We start from the raw sequence: 16,503 nt of genomic DNA on the forward strand, positions 1-16,503 counted from the left end.
TAATTTCACATGTACCTAATAATAGTAGGAATATGAAAAAAAAAATTTGGAACAAAACTGCGCAAAGTAGCCATCAACCGCTGACAAACTTGTAACATTTTTCTATTTCGCCGGTACATAACTTTATTTGTTTAACGTTTGAAGTATTGATATAAGTAAAGAGGCGCTAGGCCATTTTTAACAATATAACGCCGACCTTAACTCTGATAAAGCTGGTCACCCCTGTCATACGTCATTCAATAGAAGTTGAACATCTAATGTGCAAAACCGTTGTTGTTACCTTGTGCAGACCATGTGGGGTCACGCCACATCTGCTCGTGGTTAAGCTGTAACGGCGGCAGGTGGGGAGGTCCCTTGCTGTCCCCGCCGGCGCCCGGCCCTTTGTCCCATAACTTCTTTGCAGCAGGTGCAATCTGAATAAAACGTGATCAAGTTAATACTAATCTTACATATAAAAATGAATAGTTAAATGTGTTGCTAAGCGCAAATTTCGACATCAACTTCATTCTAACTCTAAGAATTTCTCTAATTCTTTTTTTGTAATATTCCTTGAAGTGCGAGCTTGGTTCTTATAGAGAAATAGATTTTTTTAATTTGCAAAAAAAAAACAAATACAAAAATCAGAATCGACTGTAAGGCGGCACTACGTACGCCTGGTCAACTAGTAACTAATAAGTTTACGACAATACCTTGAGGTCTATATGAAGCTAAGTTAAAAGAAGAATAACTTTATTCCATATCATATTGCTAATTTTGTAGCGATAATGAACGCGACAGTTGCGCTGTCCGCGTCGCTGGAACCTTAGGTTGACCAAAGTTTATTCAAATTTCCAAGTTTTTTAAATAATTTAACTGACAGATAAAAACAACTCTCTCAATTTTAAATTACTATGTAGGTCTGTTGTTTATGCTAATTGGTGGTTACTTTCAAGTAACATGAGTGCGATGAGGCACCTCTGCTTGCGCGGCAAAACAATGTTTTTAACATGTTACAGTGTGTAGTACTTACATTGAGTTCAGTTAAAATATTTGTTTTTGTTCATAATAATATGAATGCCGTATAGTAGTTTCAGCAGTCTTAATAGTTTTAAAACTGACCAAATGTACAAGAGGTGGTGGTACTTTATCATGTTGATCACATTTTAAAATCGCCTAGTTATATTCAATTGAATCGGTCCTTGCCCTAAAAACTGAAGGGTAGGGTGAATTTCTAATTTTTGTTGCTTTGTCATTACAAATAAAAAGAATAATAAATCTAACCAGGAATAAAAATGTTTACTTTGCTTGTTGAACTTAAGTTATAGCTTGCCACCAAATGCTACCTATACCAAGTCATAGAACAGTCACAATATGTTTACAGAAACTTGATATACTGATAAAGTTTACAAATGCGTCTATGTCATTGTTTATTATGATAAGAACACCTACTGACCAGACAGAAAAGTATAACGAACTTTCCCACACAATTCTTAGTTTCACGACTAAAGGTTAAGTAAAGAGTAGTTTTCCTGACAGAAAGTGGCACCAAATTTATCAAAAGAGGCTATCAAATCCAAATTGTTATGCTAACAGATACTCTTATGTAGAGGAAGTGAAATCAACCAAAAGTCTTATGATGTTGGGTTATGTCTTATGTTGTTTTGCATTTATTCAATAAAATCACAGGCAAATCACCAAAACCAAAAACAATATACCTCATTGAAGAAGTAAATTAATAGGTACCAAGTAATTCATTAAATTCTTAAAATATTCTGTCCCAAATAATGATTAAGATTCTTCATGAACTTCAGATGCTTTAACACAAAGGAACTTCTCAATGGTTAGTTTTTAATAACCTACATAATTTAATTGCTATCAGGTTAAATGCATACAGATGATGCAAGAGCATAATGTATTTGTCAACTGCTTATTCCTAACAATGTTATAGAAATTCAGACTGCCACCAAAAACATAAACAAGAAACTCGGAAACTGAAACGATCACAATGCTTCAAATGTTTATACATGTATGACCAAAATTAAATTAATACATTACATAGGGTCATAAATGTGTATACTCTCAAAACGCCAAAAATGTCTGATGCTTAAATTAAATAAATGTATTGTTGTTAGAAAGCAGAATATAACACATAGATGTATACAACCAAACAAACTTTCTTGTAGTTTACAATAAATACATAGTAACACCGATTGACAACAGCTTATTTGTTAGCAATGTATAAATTTAAAATAATTATAATCAACAATGGGTAAAAAATTAATCGTGTGAGTATTCAGTTATTACATATTAAAAGGGCACTAGTCTTATGTAAAGGTTCGTTAATCAGCCAAATACTCAAAAGTTAAAGAATAGTATGTTTTTGTAAACAAAAATAAAAATAACCTACAACAGCAACGAAATATGAATGAAACTTTTCTTGTTTGTACATATAGATGCAATAGTTGGTAACACCATTGTCGGGTTATAGGCGACATAATAAGAGTTAATCGTAAGTCGAAGCCGTTTACTGCCTAAATAGGATATAAAATTTTAGTCGACCTAACACTATATTTTACAGTTAATCGTATTCTCACAACATAAAAACCGAGGAAATAACTATGTTAGAACCGGTGAACAAATTCTGAATCAGAAATGGCGGACGCCGGTGACAAGTAAACAAAACAAAAACGGACCTGTTGCTTAAAAAAACCAAGAATATCGCAATCTCATGACTTAAAACAATAACCAACTTAAAGAATCTACAACATGAAACCATAAAACTCACCATGTCGGGGCCCATATCCTTAACATCAGATTCGAAAAAAAAGTCGCTCAAGGGTTTCATGCGTACAATCCGCCTAAAGCTCAGTCATGTACTACAAGGAAAGCTTATCGCGAGAAAATAACACTTTATACGCAAAACACTAGTTAAATATACTAAATCCACAGTTCACATCAATAATAGAGCACATTTCTTACACTAAACTGTTTATAAGCAGCGAAATAAAACTAGAAAGATCCAAACTCAAATAATACAATGTTGACTTGTTTCGAACAAAGGACGTACGCCGACCACAGCGCCTGCGTTAAAATTCCCCATACAAGGGAGCGTCGCACGAAGGAAAGTTTGGTATGTTGGTGTGATAGATGGCGCGCAAACCAAAATTGGATAACCATAGAATATAAATACAAACTTGTAACCAAGATCTGTGGTAAGTTTTGTTTTGTATAGAACGAAGTCGCCTTTAATGTTATTTAACGACCGGTCAATATTTTGGTAATTCCGATGTTACTGATAGTGTAAAAAAAACAGAATATAGAAAACCCCTCTAGAATACAGTAATGGTTGAGGAGTTAACTGTAGGTACACTGTAAAAGGTGTAAAAGTACACTAAAAATCTTTTGATAACGAAAATATGAATCCACAGATAGTCTATCTGAAAATATGTTTAAAGACTTAACTTTTTCTGTCTTTCATGTTACTCTGATATTTTTATAAAATGAAATCATAGTAGGTATTACAAAATGATTTAGAGAGAAGGCCCTTACGCAGCAGTGGGATAGTCGTGGTTTAAAAAATCCTAGTAACAATATTGGAGGAACACTATAGTTATGGAGCTTTATTTTAGAGTAGGACTTGTTCTAGGGAAAACAATCAAATGGACGTCCGCCCATTTGATTCAGAGTCATTTTTATAATGTGATGCCATACAACATTATTTCAACAGGCCTACTTTAAAATAAGTGTAGGACTATAAAGATCAAGAAATGATACGCGGCAAATACTGCACAAGGACTAAACTGATGCGTCTCAAATGTTTCCGTCAAGTGTCAACATTTCCACAAAATAACACAACAAATCGATAACTGGCCGTAGGGGGCAGATACTTGCTTCTTGCACAAATTAACAGGCATGACCCATACCCAACAAGCGAATGTATCTTTTATGAATATGGAGTTGTAACTTAAATTAAATCTCTTGTTCTTTCTGCATCTCTATCACTACGTATCTTATGCTGGGGCTACATTAGCGAGCGAAGATTCGTATGGTGTTGGCGCGACAAAAACATCGTGTTCGGGTATGGGCGATGTTCTTGTCTACATTAATGCTGGGGCTACATTAGCGAGCGAAGATTCGTATGGTGTTGGCGCGACAAAAACATCGTGTTCGGGTATGGGCGATGTTCTTGTCTACATTAAGGCGGGCGAAGATTCGTGTCGAGTTGACGCGATGCATCGTGCCTTGTGCTATAAAATTGAATGAATTCTAACACTTTTTCGTTACTCCACTCCATAGTGTAAAAAATTAAATGCACGTCCGTCTCGCTTCAAAGTCTGGACGACACTGAATTGACGTAGATGTAGCCACCTAAGCGAATATTGGCGCGACAAATCCCTTTGATTCGCGCCAGTTTACCGACAGCTCCTCGATACTACATCGTCTTCGCCCGAATACTACGCGATGACACGATGAACCCGGCCACATTCATCGCGTTAACACGAATATTCGCCATAGCCCGCTAATGTAGCCCCAGCATAAGGCGGGCGAAGATTCGTGTCGAGTTGACGCGATGCATCGTGAATTGTGCTGTTCAGTTTGTTGTGCGGAGACGTGAGCGGTTAATTAAAAATGTTACTCCACTCCATAGTGTAAAAAATTAAATGCACGTCCGTCTCGCTTCAAAGTCCGGACGACACTGAATTGACGTAGATGTAGCCACCTAAGCGAATATTGGCGCGACAAATCCCTTTGATTCGCGCCAGTTTACCGACAGCTCCTCGATACTACATCGTCTTCGCCCGAATACTACGCGATGACACGATGAACCCGGCCACATTCATCGCGTTAACACGAATATTCGCCATAGCCCGCTAACGTAGCCCCAGCATTAGAAATAGGTAATTGTTACATAGTAAAAGTTTACCTAAGGGAGACAGAGCGGGGTGCGCGCACGCGTGATCTTAATTTGAATTACCAATCGCGTTTAAGAGATAGTGCCGTTAAAAGAATCATAACTCCTATGTATACACTGTGAAATCGATTACAATTTATAAACAGTAAATAACAATAGAAGGTGTTTTTAAGAAATTTACCTCTTTTACTACATCAGGCCTAAGTGTACAAAATAATCTGATAAAAAAATTACGTTTTACGTATATATTTTCTTTTTCTGACTTTACAGAGAACAAATTGTTGTCGGTGCAATTTTTTTTCTACCATTCATTGATGGAGCAGTTTAAGAATATATAATATATGAAGTTATAAAAAGACTTATAAAGAGTATTGTTTCTTTCACTCCTTAGCGAAATGAAAGAGAGAAAACATATTGTAGTAGTTGTTTAACTAAAATAGGTTTATTGTGCGTTAATGAATAAAAGGGTTAGAGTAAAGGTATCTAGATTAATTGACCCATTGACACGAAAATTAAATGTAAGATACCTACTAAATATTATTGGATAATAGTAATAGTATAGCAAAACGATGTACTTCCGTCAATGGTATTAAGTTCTTGAAATAACTTCTACAAGCTAGTGCCCGCATGCATTGAATTGCGTGGACTTTATTTATAAAATAAATTTCTTTTGTGTTAAGGTATTTTTGCTCTTCACTCGGTTTTTAGGCGGCGTAGCAAGATGAAATTGCTTATCTTTAGGAAAACTGAAATATATTATATTTTTTTATCTACAATTGTTCGAGACTTCAGTCACTCGAGGCCACTATGCCAGTCTCATAGGGAAAATCGAAAAAGAATTAAACTCTATTTTACTATATCTCTCATTCGGTCGTCTTTCATTCATTCACAACTTAATATATAATCTTGGCAAGAAAAATCTGTCTGAGGTTGCAAACTACAGAATCAGTTGGTCAAAACATCTTTTAGTCATCAATTTGGTAATAATTAAGGGTCTGTTATTGAAACTGGAATGTAGTTCATGAATATTTGGTGTGCAAACTTGTTTGATAACTATCGGTAAACCTGCTTTTACTACTACTTCCTGACTTTATCGTCACACTGTCATTACTGAAAAACCTTTATTGGATACTATGGGAGAGAGACTATAGACAGTAGTACAGTGGCCAAGTTGGTTACATTGAAAAGACAAAGCTTATTTTATTGGCACTGGTTATTTAAACTTTTCATAGTAAATATGAATCTGAATGCCTACAAGTGTTTTATTGATTTTATGTGTCTATATTTTATTCTACATGATGCATATAATTTATGCAATGTACCCTTGACCTGACCTTCTGATGCTACTGCTTTGAAATTATGTTATCATTAGTAATAAGACCCTCAATAAATATTTTCAATTAATACTTGAGTTCACTAAAAAGCTATATAAAACTAAAACAATAGGTTTGTTTTATTACTTCCTAAAGTTTTCTGTAAATACAATATTTTTTTTATGCATCATTAGTTACTTATTAGTCAACACTATGGCTACTCTGCTGAACCATGTAGCAAGGAGATGGATTTTTGTGTTAAGGGGAGATTCTTGCAAAAATCATATTTTTAGGGGTTTGACTGATGATATTTATGCATGCAATGGGGACCTAGTGGCTCCACTGAATTATACAATAACATAAGCTTCCTACAGAAACAATATGAGGCTTAATAGAAAGACAAGTTACAATAATAATGTTACATGGGATAAGTACAAAAATTACAACAAATCTTTGTTTTATATCTTCTTCTTTATCTAATCTGCAGCTAATGTGAAACTACAGTTTATTCCTAATAGCAACTAAATATGTATAAAATAAACAATATTATACAATAGAAACATGTTTTGTTTTTATTTCTAATGAAATTATGTGATCAAGTATAATATAATGTAAATGTTTTATTTATTTGTCTCACATCAATGAAAACATGAGCATTATATGTAATTTATCTAATTCATTACAATGTGGTGATAAACAATAAACATACCATTTTCCCCATAGGGGTAGGCAGAGACCAAAGAACTCCACATAGCATAATCCTTACAAAATTGCCTTGCTTCATTCACATCCATACATCTTGTCATACAGTGAGTGATACAATACGGTCCAACCATAATATACTATTTACCAAATTCCTTGAGTTTGTTTTTTTAACAATAGTTCTTTGTTTTTGTTTCCAATAATTTTACCATCTTTATATAACTTTTACCTTTTTTATACAACCATTTCATAACAGTTTTTTTTTTAATTTTCTATGTAATAGTATACTTGTGAGTGTAATCATAAGAAACTGTAAAATATTATAAAAAATATATGTTACTTTATGTAATATTTATCAGGAATGTAAAGGATTAGTAGGATGTAAAGAATTGCTGCACTTGGGGGTAAGTTAAGTTAAATTTGGGAAGAAGTTAAATTAAGCATGCTTATTATAAGCATTTAATTAAACAGATTCTGATAAAGTGTAAGATCTAACTATAAACCAAATTTAGTAATCTCCACATTATAATAGGTATTGAAGGATATAAAATTAAGAGTAATTATTAAGTCTTATTTTCTGATATTTTTAGTATCTTCTACTGTATCAAACAATTTGAGTTTGTTTTGTAAATACACATATTATGTGGGTAACAACTAAAATTATTCAAATAGATATTAAGACCTTAAACAAACCTACAAAATACCAATAACTTCGTGAACTAATATTGAAAAGTAATTAATTTTAAGTAAAAAGTGTTTGTTACACCTCTATAATAGTTTAATTAGTTACAATCATATTTATACTACACTGTTAAGGTAATTTTATTGTTATGAATCAAACCCAAGCATAAATGGGGAAAAGGATGTACATATGAGTGTACCTACACTAACTACACTGTAACCAGAGTGAATAACATAATAATATTGTAATTTGTATAATAATTAGTAGTAAATAGCTAAGATGTTAGATGTTTGTTTTTGTAAACTATGTTTCAGTCACTACTCTCAGCAGCCTTTACTTAGTTCATGTTTATAAGCTATACTATCAGATTAACTATATAAATAACATGTTTTAGTACATCAATCATTTTTCATGGCTTCCTAAAGGTAGATCAATGTATTGTTTATAAAACTATAATGAATTTAACTCATTTATGTCTTAGTGCATTATTATAACAAAATAACAAAGTCATATATAACAAATATATTTGTACCATCAAATTGTACACGGTATACACAATGGATTTTATTAAGTCTTAACAAAGTCTGTCAATTTACAAGAGAAGTAAGTACCTTATTAGTTTCTATTATTTTTATATAGGTACATGTGTATTTCACTGGACTTTATTATTACACAGCAAGTTTAAATTTCCTCTTAGCATTAAAATCTACTTTTTATTTAACAAACAGGTAAAATAAGGATATTTTTGAAGGTTAGAATTGAAAATAAGAGTCAAACTTTTCCTACTCAAAAGATAGGAAAGAAATGTATCCTAATCAGTTTGCTTAATGTGTTTGGACTAACATTAATGGATAATAATAAAGTATTTATTACCTGGTTTCTGATGGCAGCCACTTGGGTAAGTCCAAGTTGATTCTGGCCTTGTTGGAGAAACTGATTAGTGCCAGGTGCCAACATTCCTGCCTGACTCAAATACATTAAGTGCTCAGTATTTTTTCCAATGCCATTTATGGCTTGCATAGCATTTCCATGATGCTGGTGAATATCATACAATCCTTGTTGTCCCAATTGTGGTGCATTCTGCATGCCCTGGAGGGGAGGCAACATCACAGCACTGTTCTGAATAGTCAGGCTGTTACCCAATGTTGGATTCTGCAATGGAGCCAACTGTGTGTGTACCATGTTGGTTGTCAAGTGAGCAGGGTGACTTCCAATAACTGAAGGATTTATAGCCAGAGTACCAACAGATGAAGCTATGGCTTGATTGATAAACTGTTGTTGACTTGTTTGAGAATTTTTAAGTTGCACTTGGCCTTGTTGATGCATATTGTTCATGTTTATAGGATTGGGATTCTTCCATTTATCAGGGTTCTGAAATGTGAAACATTTATATGTAAATACTACATAGTAAAATGTTGTTGCTTTTCATAAAAAAAAAGTTTCACAAATGTGTGTTATTGTTGATTTTGGAATTCAATGCAAATATACGTCTGACGCAATTTTAGGTTATGAGTTTGATAATTAACTACAGATAAAAACAATTCGGATAATTATGTAAACAAACCTCAGCAATGCTATCGTCTCCGACCGCCCAACGTTGTTTGGGGGCTAGGGAGGGCAGCTCCCCTTCTTGAGGTTCTCGTTGGAATACGTAATGCACAGTGGCATCGTCCTGGCTGCGAGCTTGTGATGCACGCGTGCTCTGCAAGCCAGCTTCGCCCGCCTCTTCTTCCGCCCCCGTTCCCGGCCACTTCATTGGGCTACCGTGAGGTTCGAGCATTCAGTTTCACAACACTTCAATCCTTCGCAACCGTAAACACAAAATGTCTCTCGATCTTCCCGTTCACAGATATACAGCGCTACTTCCAGTTATAATACAGCCTGATGTGTAATTAAACCGCATTACATTATCCAGTATACTACATACGACAAACAGATCGCGTTATTGAAGCCATTTAGCGACTAAATCTGTCTTTTTGTCTTTGTAATGACAGAAGTTTTATCAAAGCACGATGACAGCCGCTAAGGGAAACCAAAATATTGCACCTACTGCAACGGTCTCCTTGACGGATCGAAACAAAGACAAGAAGTGAAATCAATGATTTCTAGGATACGAAACCTGAGAATTTTCGAATTTAGAAGTTATAAGGGTTTTGCTAATGTACTAACGTTAAGATTTAGCTATTTGTCGGCGTCGAAAACTGAACTGAATAAACACTCAAAATAATACACTATTCACACAATTTCTAAAACAAAACGAGCACAAATATAATTACTATATGTACACAGAACTATTTACAATGTACAATTTTTACAAAAAACCCGGTTTATGCCATTGGCTGCTGTCGATACTTTCTGATTTAGAAAAGACGACAAACATTCTTCACTGCCTGTCCGCCATAATCGGTCGGTCGGGCAGATGCGATGCGCGCGCAACGCGCAAAACTATACTATAAACATAAATACATAATGCCAAAAACGTTCCTCTATATGTATGTTTTGATAAAAAAATCGCGAAATTAGGTGCCTTACGAACTAATTTATACCCATGTAAGTATTTTCTCTCTTTTTTTATAATTGTATGTTTTATTACCGGGTGTCTGAATATTACAACACTATTCCCAATATAGAATATTAACGTATTTATATTTATCATTAGCAAAAAATAATGGAACATAAACAGAGAATAAAATATTTTTTTTATAAATTTTAGTCTCATTTTATTTGCATAAATATATAAACAGTTTATTTGTTATTGCTGGACAACATGATATTATGTAAAAAGAAACGAAATTCTGTTGTCAAAAGTACCACAGAATGTAAACATTACGGCTTTCTTTTTACATATTCTGAAAAGTTATTTATTGCTAGCTTCAAAATAAATTTAACTATTGATATTCTAGTCAGTTCTAAATTACAATATATTTTAGTTTAATAATGAAGTAAAATTTTTATTTCATTCCTATACGTTAGTTATTTTGTATCTGATCAAGTTTTATAGGATAACGGCAGCTGGTGCCAATAGCCTATTATTTTTAAAGAAATGTCCATAGTTGTAGATATATTATCCCGCTCTCATTCCAAAGCGCTAAGTAGTCCCATTCCCTTTATAACATAAGTAGGTACTAGTTTCAAATGTGGTTGGCATCTCGCCTTCGTCTTACTTTCTCAGCATTACCGAACTAAAATATATAGCTAAAAGCCGATCGGCATAAATCGACTGTTGCCAAGACGATTGTTTACTCGCAGCAGGCGAATGGTTATCAATTCCCGAAAAATCGTATTTTATTATTTAGTTCGGTTTTGCCTGATGCCGTCTTGCTGTTGCGAAAGTTATTAGCGGCACGGCTTCTCCACTGAGCCGATTAATGCCATCCTCTAGTATTCAACCTAACATGAACTCTGTATGAGCCACCAGTTGGCCTTAATTTGTTTCCCAGTACATCTTTCTTTATTTCTCTACAGCTTGTTACAAACTAACATAGTTACTAACACTAAAACTTAGGCAAAGTAATGTGACTAATAGGCAAGTTAAATATTTGACATTTTATTGATGTCTTAATTTCTTAACCAAGGATTGTATAATAATTGGTGACAATGATGTTAGAACAAATATGTTTTGAAAATGTTTATTTCACTTAAAGTATACAAGATATTATAGCTTATATGGGTTTGATCTTGAAATGCAGACCAATGAGGGAAAATACTAAGCATTTGAGATCTTGGACAAGGTAGTAGAAACCACGGAGGCCTTCTGGATCCCGAGATTGATTCACATCAACTAATGATCCAGTCTTGGAGGTAGTAAATGAAATGTGTTCTTCCCCAATAACTATCTCCAACTCCTGTGAAAGAATGATATAATGATTAATTATATACCGCAATATTTATACAGGTGGCAGGAAAACATAAGAGAGACAATTGAACATTGTTGTTATTATCTCATTGTCTTTTGAGTACGTTGAAAACACCGAATTTAGATAAATTACATTCAGAAATCACTGGTTAAGATATCCTGTTTTTTAACAACATAAACATCGGATTACCAACCTGTCTACCAACTCTGTCTGGTTGTGGCCACAACCGATCATCTTCATGCATTATTTCAGAGTCTATAATAATTCTCTTCAACTCTTCCATAACACAGGGATGCACGTATGCTTCTTTGCGAATCATGGTATCATTTTTGTAATTAGAATTATTTGCATAACGCAATTTGCCATCAGGGCGAAATTCGAATTCTAAAAACTCGTGGCCAAACTTCCCTTTATGGCCGACGTAATAACGTATATAAAAATCAGAAGACATGATTGACTTCAATATTGAAATAACGCCAGTTTAACAAATGAAAACACTTTTATCACTGCAAAGCAAGCACACTGAGAATAACTTTGCTTGGAAGAAAGTTAATGAGCGACGAGCGTTGACCGGCGCGCGTGCATTGACATATTATCCACAGCCACAGATGACAAATAAGTAAGAAAAACATAGACAAGGCATTATCCTCCTCTGGAATCTGCAAATCCAGAAAATGGGAAAATATTATTACACTAACTTGAATATATTATTGTAATTTGCTTAACTTACATAATACTATTCTTATATCTGCCTTTCTCCCGTGGGAAACATGCGTGACTTTTTATATTTGGTTCGTTTGTTTGGACCCTCCTGAAAAAAAACTGTTCATTTTAATTTATTATTAACTAGATACAGTAGGTAGTTCTTACTATTCTACTGTTCAGATTACAGGAGCAGTTTTTTTATTGTACCAGAAATAAAATTAAATGTGCTGAATTTAAATAAGCGTCTTGAGAAATAATATAATATTATAATGAATTTATTCGAATGCTTGACTGGAAGAATAATGAATAATTTTGTAGTTTTATATTATTAAAAATATAACATTCTCTGTTCAAATAGTGACATTACTGTTAGTTGATCCAGCATTTGTTTTTCATTGTGACTATACGTCCGCGAACTGTGTCTGGTGATTTTTTAGCAATAATATAAGTAAACTTCTAGCTATAGTATTTTAATTATGTTTTGCGTTAATATCTAAGCTAAAATTTTGCTTTAAGTGAAATTTGTCCTTGCTGAAAAGGGGCGCCTTCTCGACGCGGTCCTTTGTATTCCGACTCAAAAGAAAAATTTAATGTATTCGAAAGATTATTCCTTAGTAACAATCTACTATAAGAATTTTCGAAGAAAACATAATCTCCTGCGTCTCTGTAATATAATATCGGAGTGTACCAAAAAGCCGGTTTGAGAGGGATTCTCAAGATCGCACATAGACAAAGAAGCATAGACTACAAAGCTGTAGAGGTATAGAAGTTCCGTCTGTCAAACAAACCTTTTCTTTTCTGACCCAGCCAAGATGGGTGAGTAACTTTAGTTTTGGTGTTATTGAAATAAATCGAGAAATATCCTAGTAAATATCGCTTCATCTGTATAATCCTCATGGTAATTCGTGTGTGGCTTAAGTGGCAAACAAACGATTATTTGTATTTGTGCTAAATATTGTGAAAAAGCCAGATTGTTGTGATCAGTAATAAGGATGTCGGTGAAGTGTTGTATGAGATATTATGATTTTTCTCTAATACAGGTATCAGTCGTGATCACTGGCATAAACGGAGGGCAACGGGCGGCAAACGCGCGCCCATCCGTAAGAAGAGGAAGTATGAGTTAGGTCGCCCGGCTGCCAACACTAAGGTGAGCAGTGTATTATAACCTAAATTATGTATTTTAGTTGCACGAGATTTAACCATGTGTGTATCTAATTAATTTTACTTTCGGAGTTATTAGTTACTATCAGAAACACGTATTATCACGTATCGTTATAGCTTTAGATTCACATGTATGTTTGGGTCAGTCAATTTGGCAGGTGAAGTTGTATTTTTTCTAAAACAAATGTTTGTTTTCAGCTTGGAGCCCAGCGTATCCACTTGGTGCGCTCTCGCGGTGGTAACACCAAGTATCGTGCTCTGCGTCTAGACACTGGAAACTTCTCATGGGGTTCAGAGTGTACGTATTTTGAGAAATTCAATTCATAACCTATATCACCTATCTGGCGGTGATTTCCATTTATGTATTAATTTTGTGTAATTATTAATAAGTAATTGTAATGTTTGTATTTCAGGCTCTACCCGCAAGACCCGTATCATTGATGTTGTGTACAATGCTTCCAACAATGAGTTGGTGCGTACCAAGACTTTAGTGAAGAATGCAATTGTTGTGGTGGATGCTACACCCTTCAGGCAGTGGTATGAGTCTCACTACCTGCAGCCCCTTGGCAGGAAGAAGGGTGCCAAACTGGTAAGATCATCTCATAAGCTATGTTTGCTAAAACTATATAATACTTTGTCTATACTTGTTAAAACAGACATTTGGATAAAATTTGATCTAAGATTGTATGCTGAAGTTTTCAATACTTAACTCTCCTTACCATTTCAAGTTTAAAAACAATTCCTCCCTTTAGACTAACTCAATGAAATGTGTGGATTATATCCAGCCGTTCTCTAGTTTTACATTTAGAAATAATCTAATTCTTTCTATAATGAAACACTAATGGAATTGTTTGATCACTGGATAGCATCTGTTATTTTGAATGAGATATTAATGTGTCTATTTGTTATGTTGTTGGTACCAGCTGATTACCTCAACAAGTTTTGAAATATTTTTGAATACTTCACCACTCTCTAGTTATACTTGTTTGTAGGTTATGTAGAGTACACTAGCTAAATGATGATAATTGCGTGTCAAATGACAATGCCATGATTTTTGCATATCCTGAGCTACATTAAAATTGCATAATTTTATAAAATGTTATAAAGTCAAAGGCTACAATATATAAATGAATTAAATTCTGAATTCTTTTCAATATAGACGGAGGCTGAAGATGCTATCATCAACAAGAAACGCAGCCAGAAGACAGCCAAGAAGTATGTAGCAAGACAGCGTACCGCCAAGGTTGAAGGTCCTATTGAAGAGCAGTTCCATACTGGTCGTCTGTTGGGTGAGTTGCTCTTAATCCTCATTCTTGGTTAATAACAAAAAGTGAGCTTATGATTATATCATATTTAGCATTATATTACAAAAATATAATGCTAAATACATGAACATAATATTAATACTTTTGTATTTGATAATTATATCTTATTAATTTAGGAATCTTTAGTTATATTCTGTTCTGAAGTAAATTAGTGCAATATTTCTGCATAATAAAATTATTCATTATCTCTTTTCAATTCAGTGATGAAATCGAGAAGTTTTGAAACTGCGTAATAGATTGGTACCGTTTTGGGAACAATCTAGCAGTTGTATGATCTTGCTTGTCATAGTTACTCTGAGTCTAGTTTATTTCAATTAGCTTTACTTAACATTTTTTGCACATTACTGATGCACCTTGTTATTTTTGCAGCATGTGTGGCGAGTCGACCCGGTCAATGCGGCCGTGCCGATGGCTACATCCTGGAGGGCAAGGAGCTCGAGTTCTACTTAAGAAAGATCAAATCCAAGAGGGCGAAGTGAGAAGTGTAATGTAAAATAAACTTTAAAAAAATATTTGACTCTTTTATTTGATAAAACACCTTCTTCACTAGACCTTTCAAGTTAACATTATTAATTATTGTCTGTATTTATGCAAAAAGGAACCACACAGTAAATATGTACATTTGATATATCAAAAGTTTTACAAACACACGTGCAGCTCTATCAGATGCACTTAGTTCTATTCTGCTTTTCAGGGGCCGAAACAGGTCAGTAAAGTCAGTATTTTTGGACATGGTCAGTAAAAGTCAGTATTTTCGAAAATCGGTCAGTATTGTCAGTATTTTTCCAAATTCAGTATTCTGTTTTGGTTTTCCTCTGCTGTTGGCCAATCTCACATTCCCGATTTGTCTAGTGCTGATATCTGAGGGCTGCTTTGGATGCTCTGTATATATGGATGATCTACGTATCGTACGTACAACGTGTCCCAAAACTCAACGTCAAAACGAAAACCTGAGCTAAGCCGAGTTGTGTTGGCTCTAAAAAAATATTAGAATAATTTTGAGAAAGTTTTATGACGAACTAATAATAAGTAAAATATCAACTATCTTAAGATACTTTTTTATTTTCTCGTCGTCTATAAAATAATTTAGTAAGTGTTATACCATTTTCAAAAGCTCATTAAATGCGCCAACTTTTAAGCGTACATGCCGAAAAAGCGTAGTACAATTATTTTTCAGGACAGGCTATCAAAGTTGAGTGATGAAATCATTTTCCAGGCATAGTTCGCCATAAAAGGGATATTTTTAGAAATTCGCATGAAGTACTGTGCAAATAATGAATTGAAATTTGTAGGAGTGTTACTTGGGAATACTCCACACAAAAAAGAACTTTAAAGAAGTCATTTGTAGCCACAGTAGACGTAAACTCATCAGAGGGTGGCAATTTTACAAAAATGGTTGTCATTTTGAAACTACATGTGATAGATTTTTTTTGTTATTTTTTGAGAGCCAACACAACTCGGCCTAGCTCAGGTTATCGTTTTGACGTTGAGTTTTGGGACACGTTGTATATTGAAGCATCACATGACCTCAAAAAATAGCATCTTTTTGAAATCAATATTTTTGGAGTGAAAACTTCTTTAGCGGCTTTGCGCACTTCTTCGGAATGGGTAAAAACTTCTCAACTCGCTTCAGGACACGTGACCTCATCGAAAATTCGTAAGACCTGATCGAAAATTCGTAAGACCTCATCGAAAATTCGTAATACCTGATCGAAAATTCGTAAGACCTCATCGAAAATTCGTAAGACATGATCGAAAATTCGTAAGACCTCATCGAAAATTCGTAAGACATGATCGAAAATTCGCAAGACCTCATCGAAAATTCGTAAGACCTGATCGAAAATTCGTAAGACCTCATCGAAAATTC

General features: G+C 34.2%; 3 protein-coding genes across 3 annotated transcripts in view; 1 reads left to right on the forward strand and 2 right to left on the reverse strand.

Annotated features, from left to right (window-relative positions):
* Positions 1–10,026, reverse strand: part of pum (pumilio) — a 70,700-nt gene extending 60,674 nt beyond the window's left edge. The window contains exons 1-3 of the mRNA XM_076125450.1: positions 9,153–10,026; positions 8,462–8,959; positions 281–413 (exon numbers count right to left, since the gene is read on the reverse strand). Of these exons, the coding sequence (XP_075981565.1) occupies positions 281–413; positions 8,462–8,959; positions 9,153–9,368 (847 nt within the window). The 5' untranslated portion in view covers positions 9,369–10,026. The remainder of the gene's footprint in view (positions 1–280; positions 414–8,461; positions 8,960–9,152) is intronic.
* A 1,175-nt stretch (positions 10,027–11,201) lies between these two features.
* On the reverse strand, positions 11,202–12,059 carry mago (mago, exon junction complex subunit). Its single transcript, XM_076122497.1, has 2 exons — positions 11,639–12,059; positions 11,202–11,433 (listed from the first exon to the last, which is right to left on the reverse strand). The coding sequence occupies exons 1-2, from the start codon at positions 11,894–11,896 to the stop codon at positions 11,251–11,253; spliced, it is 441 nt and encodes a 146-aa protein (XP_075978612.1). The 5' UTR covers positions 11,897–12,059; the 3' UTR covers positions 11,202–11,250.
* A 758-nt stretch (positions 12,060–12,817) lies between these two features.
* RpS8 (ribosomal protein S8) lies at positions 12,818–15,148 on the forward strand. The gene is made up of 6 exons (XM_076125469.1): positions 12,818–12,966; positions 13,191–13,297; positions 13,510–13,609; positions 13,725–13,900; positions 14,471–14,600; positions 15,006–15,148. The coding sequence occupies exons 1-6, from the start codon at positions 12,963–12,965 to the stop codon at positions 15,113–15,115; spliced, it is 627 nt and encodes a 208-aa protein (XP_075981584.1). The 5' UTR covers positions 12,818–12,962; the 3' UTR covers positions 15,116–15,148.
* Positions 15,149–16,503: the final 1,355 nt, after the last annotated feature.

The sequence above is a fragment of the Anticarsia gemmatalis genome, chromosome 2 (assembly GCF_050436995.1).
Source record: "Anticarsia gemmatalis isolate Benzon Research Colony breed Stoneville strain chromosome 2, ilAntGemm2 primary, whole genome shotgun sequence".
In the NCBI taxonomy this organism is placed as follows: Eukaryota; Metazoa; Arthropoda; class Insecta; order Lepidoptera; family Erebidae; genus Anticarsia; species Anticarsia gemmatalis.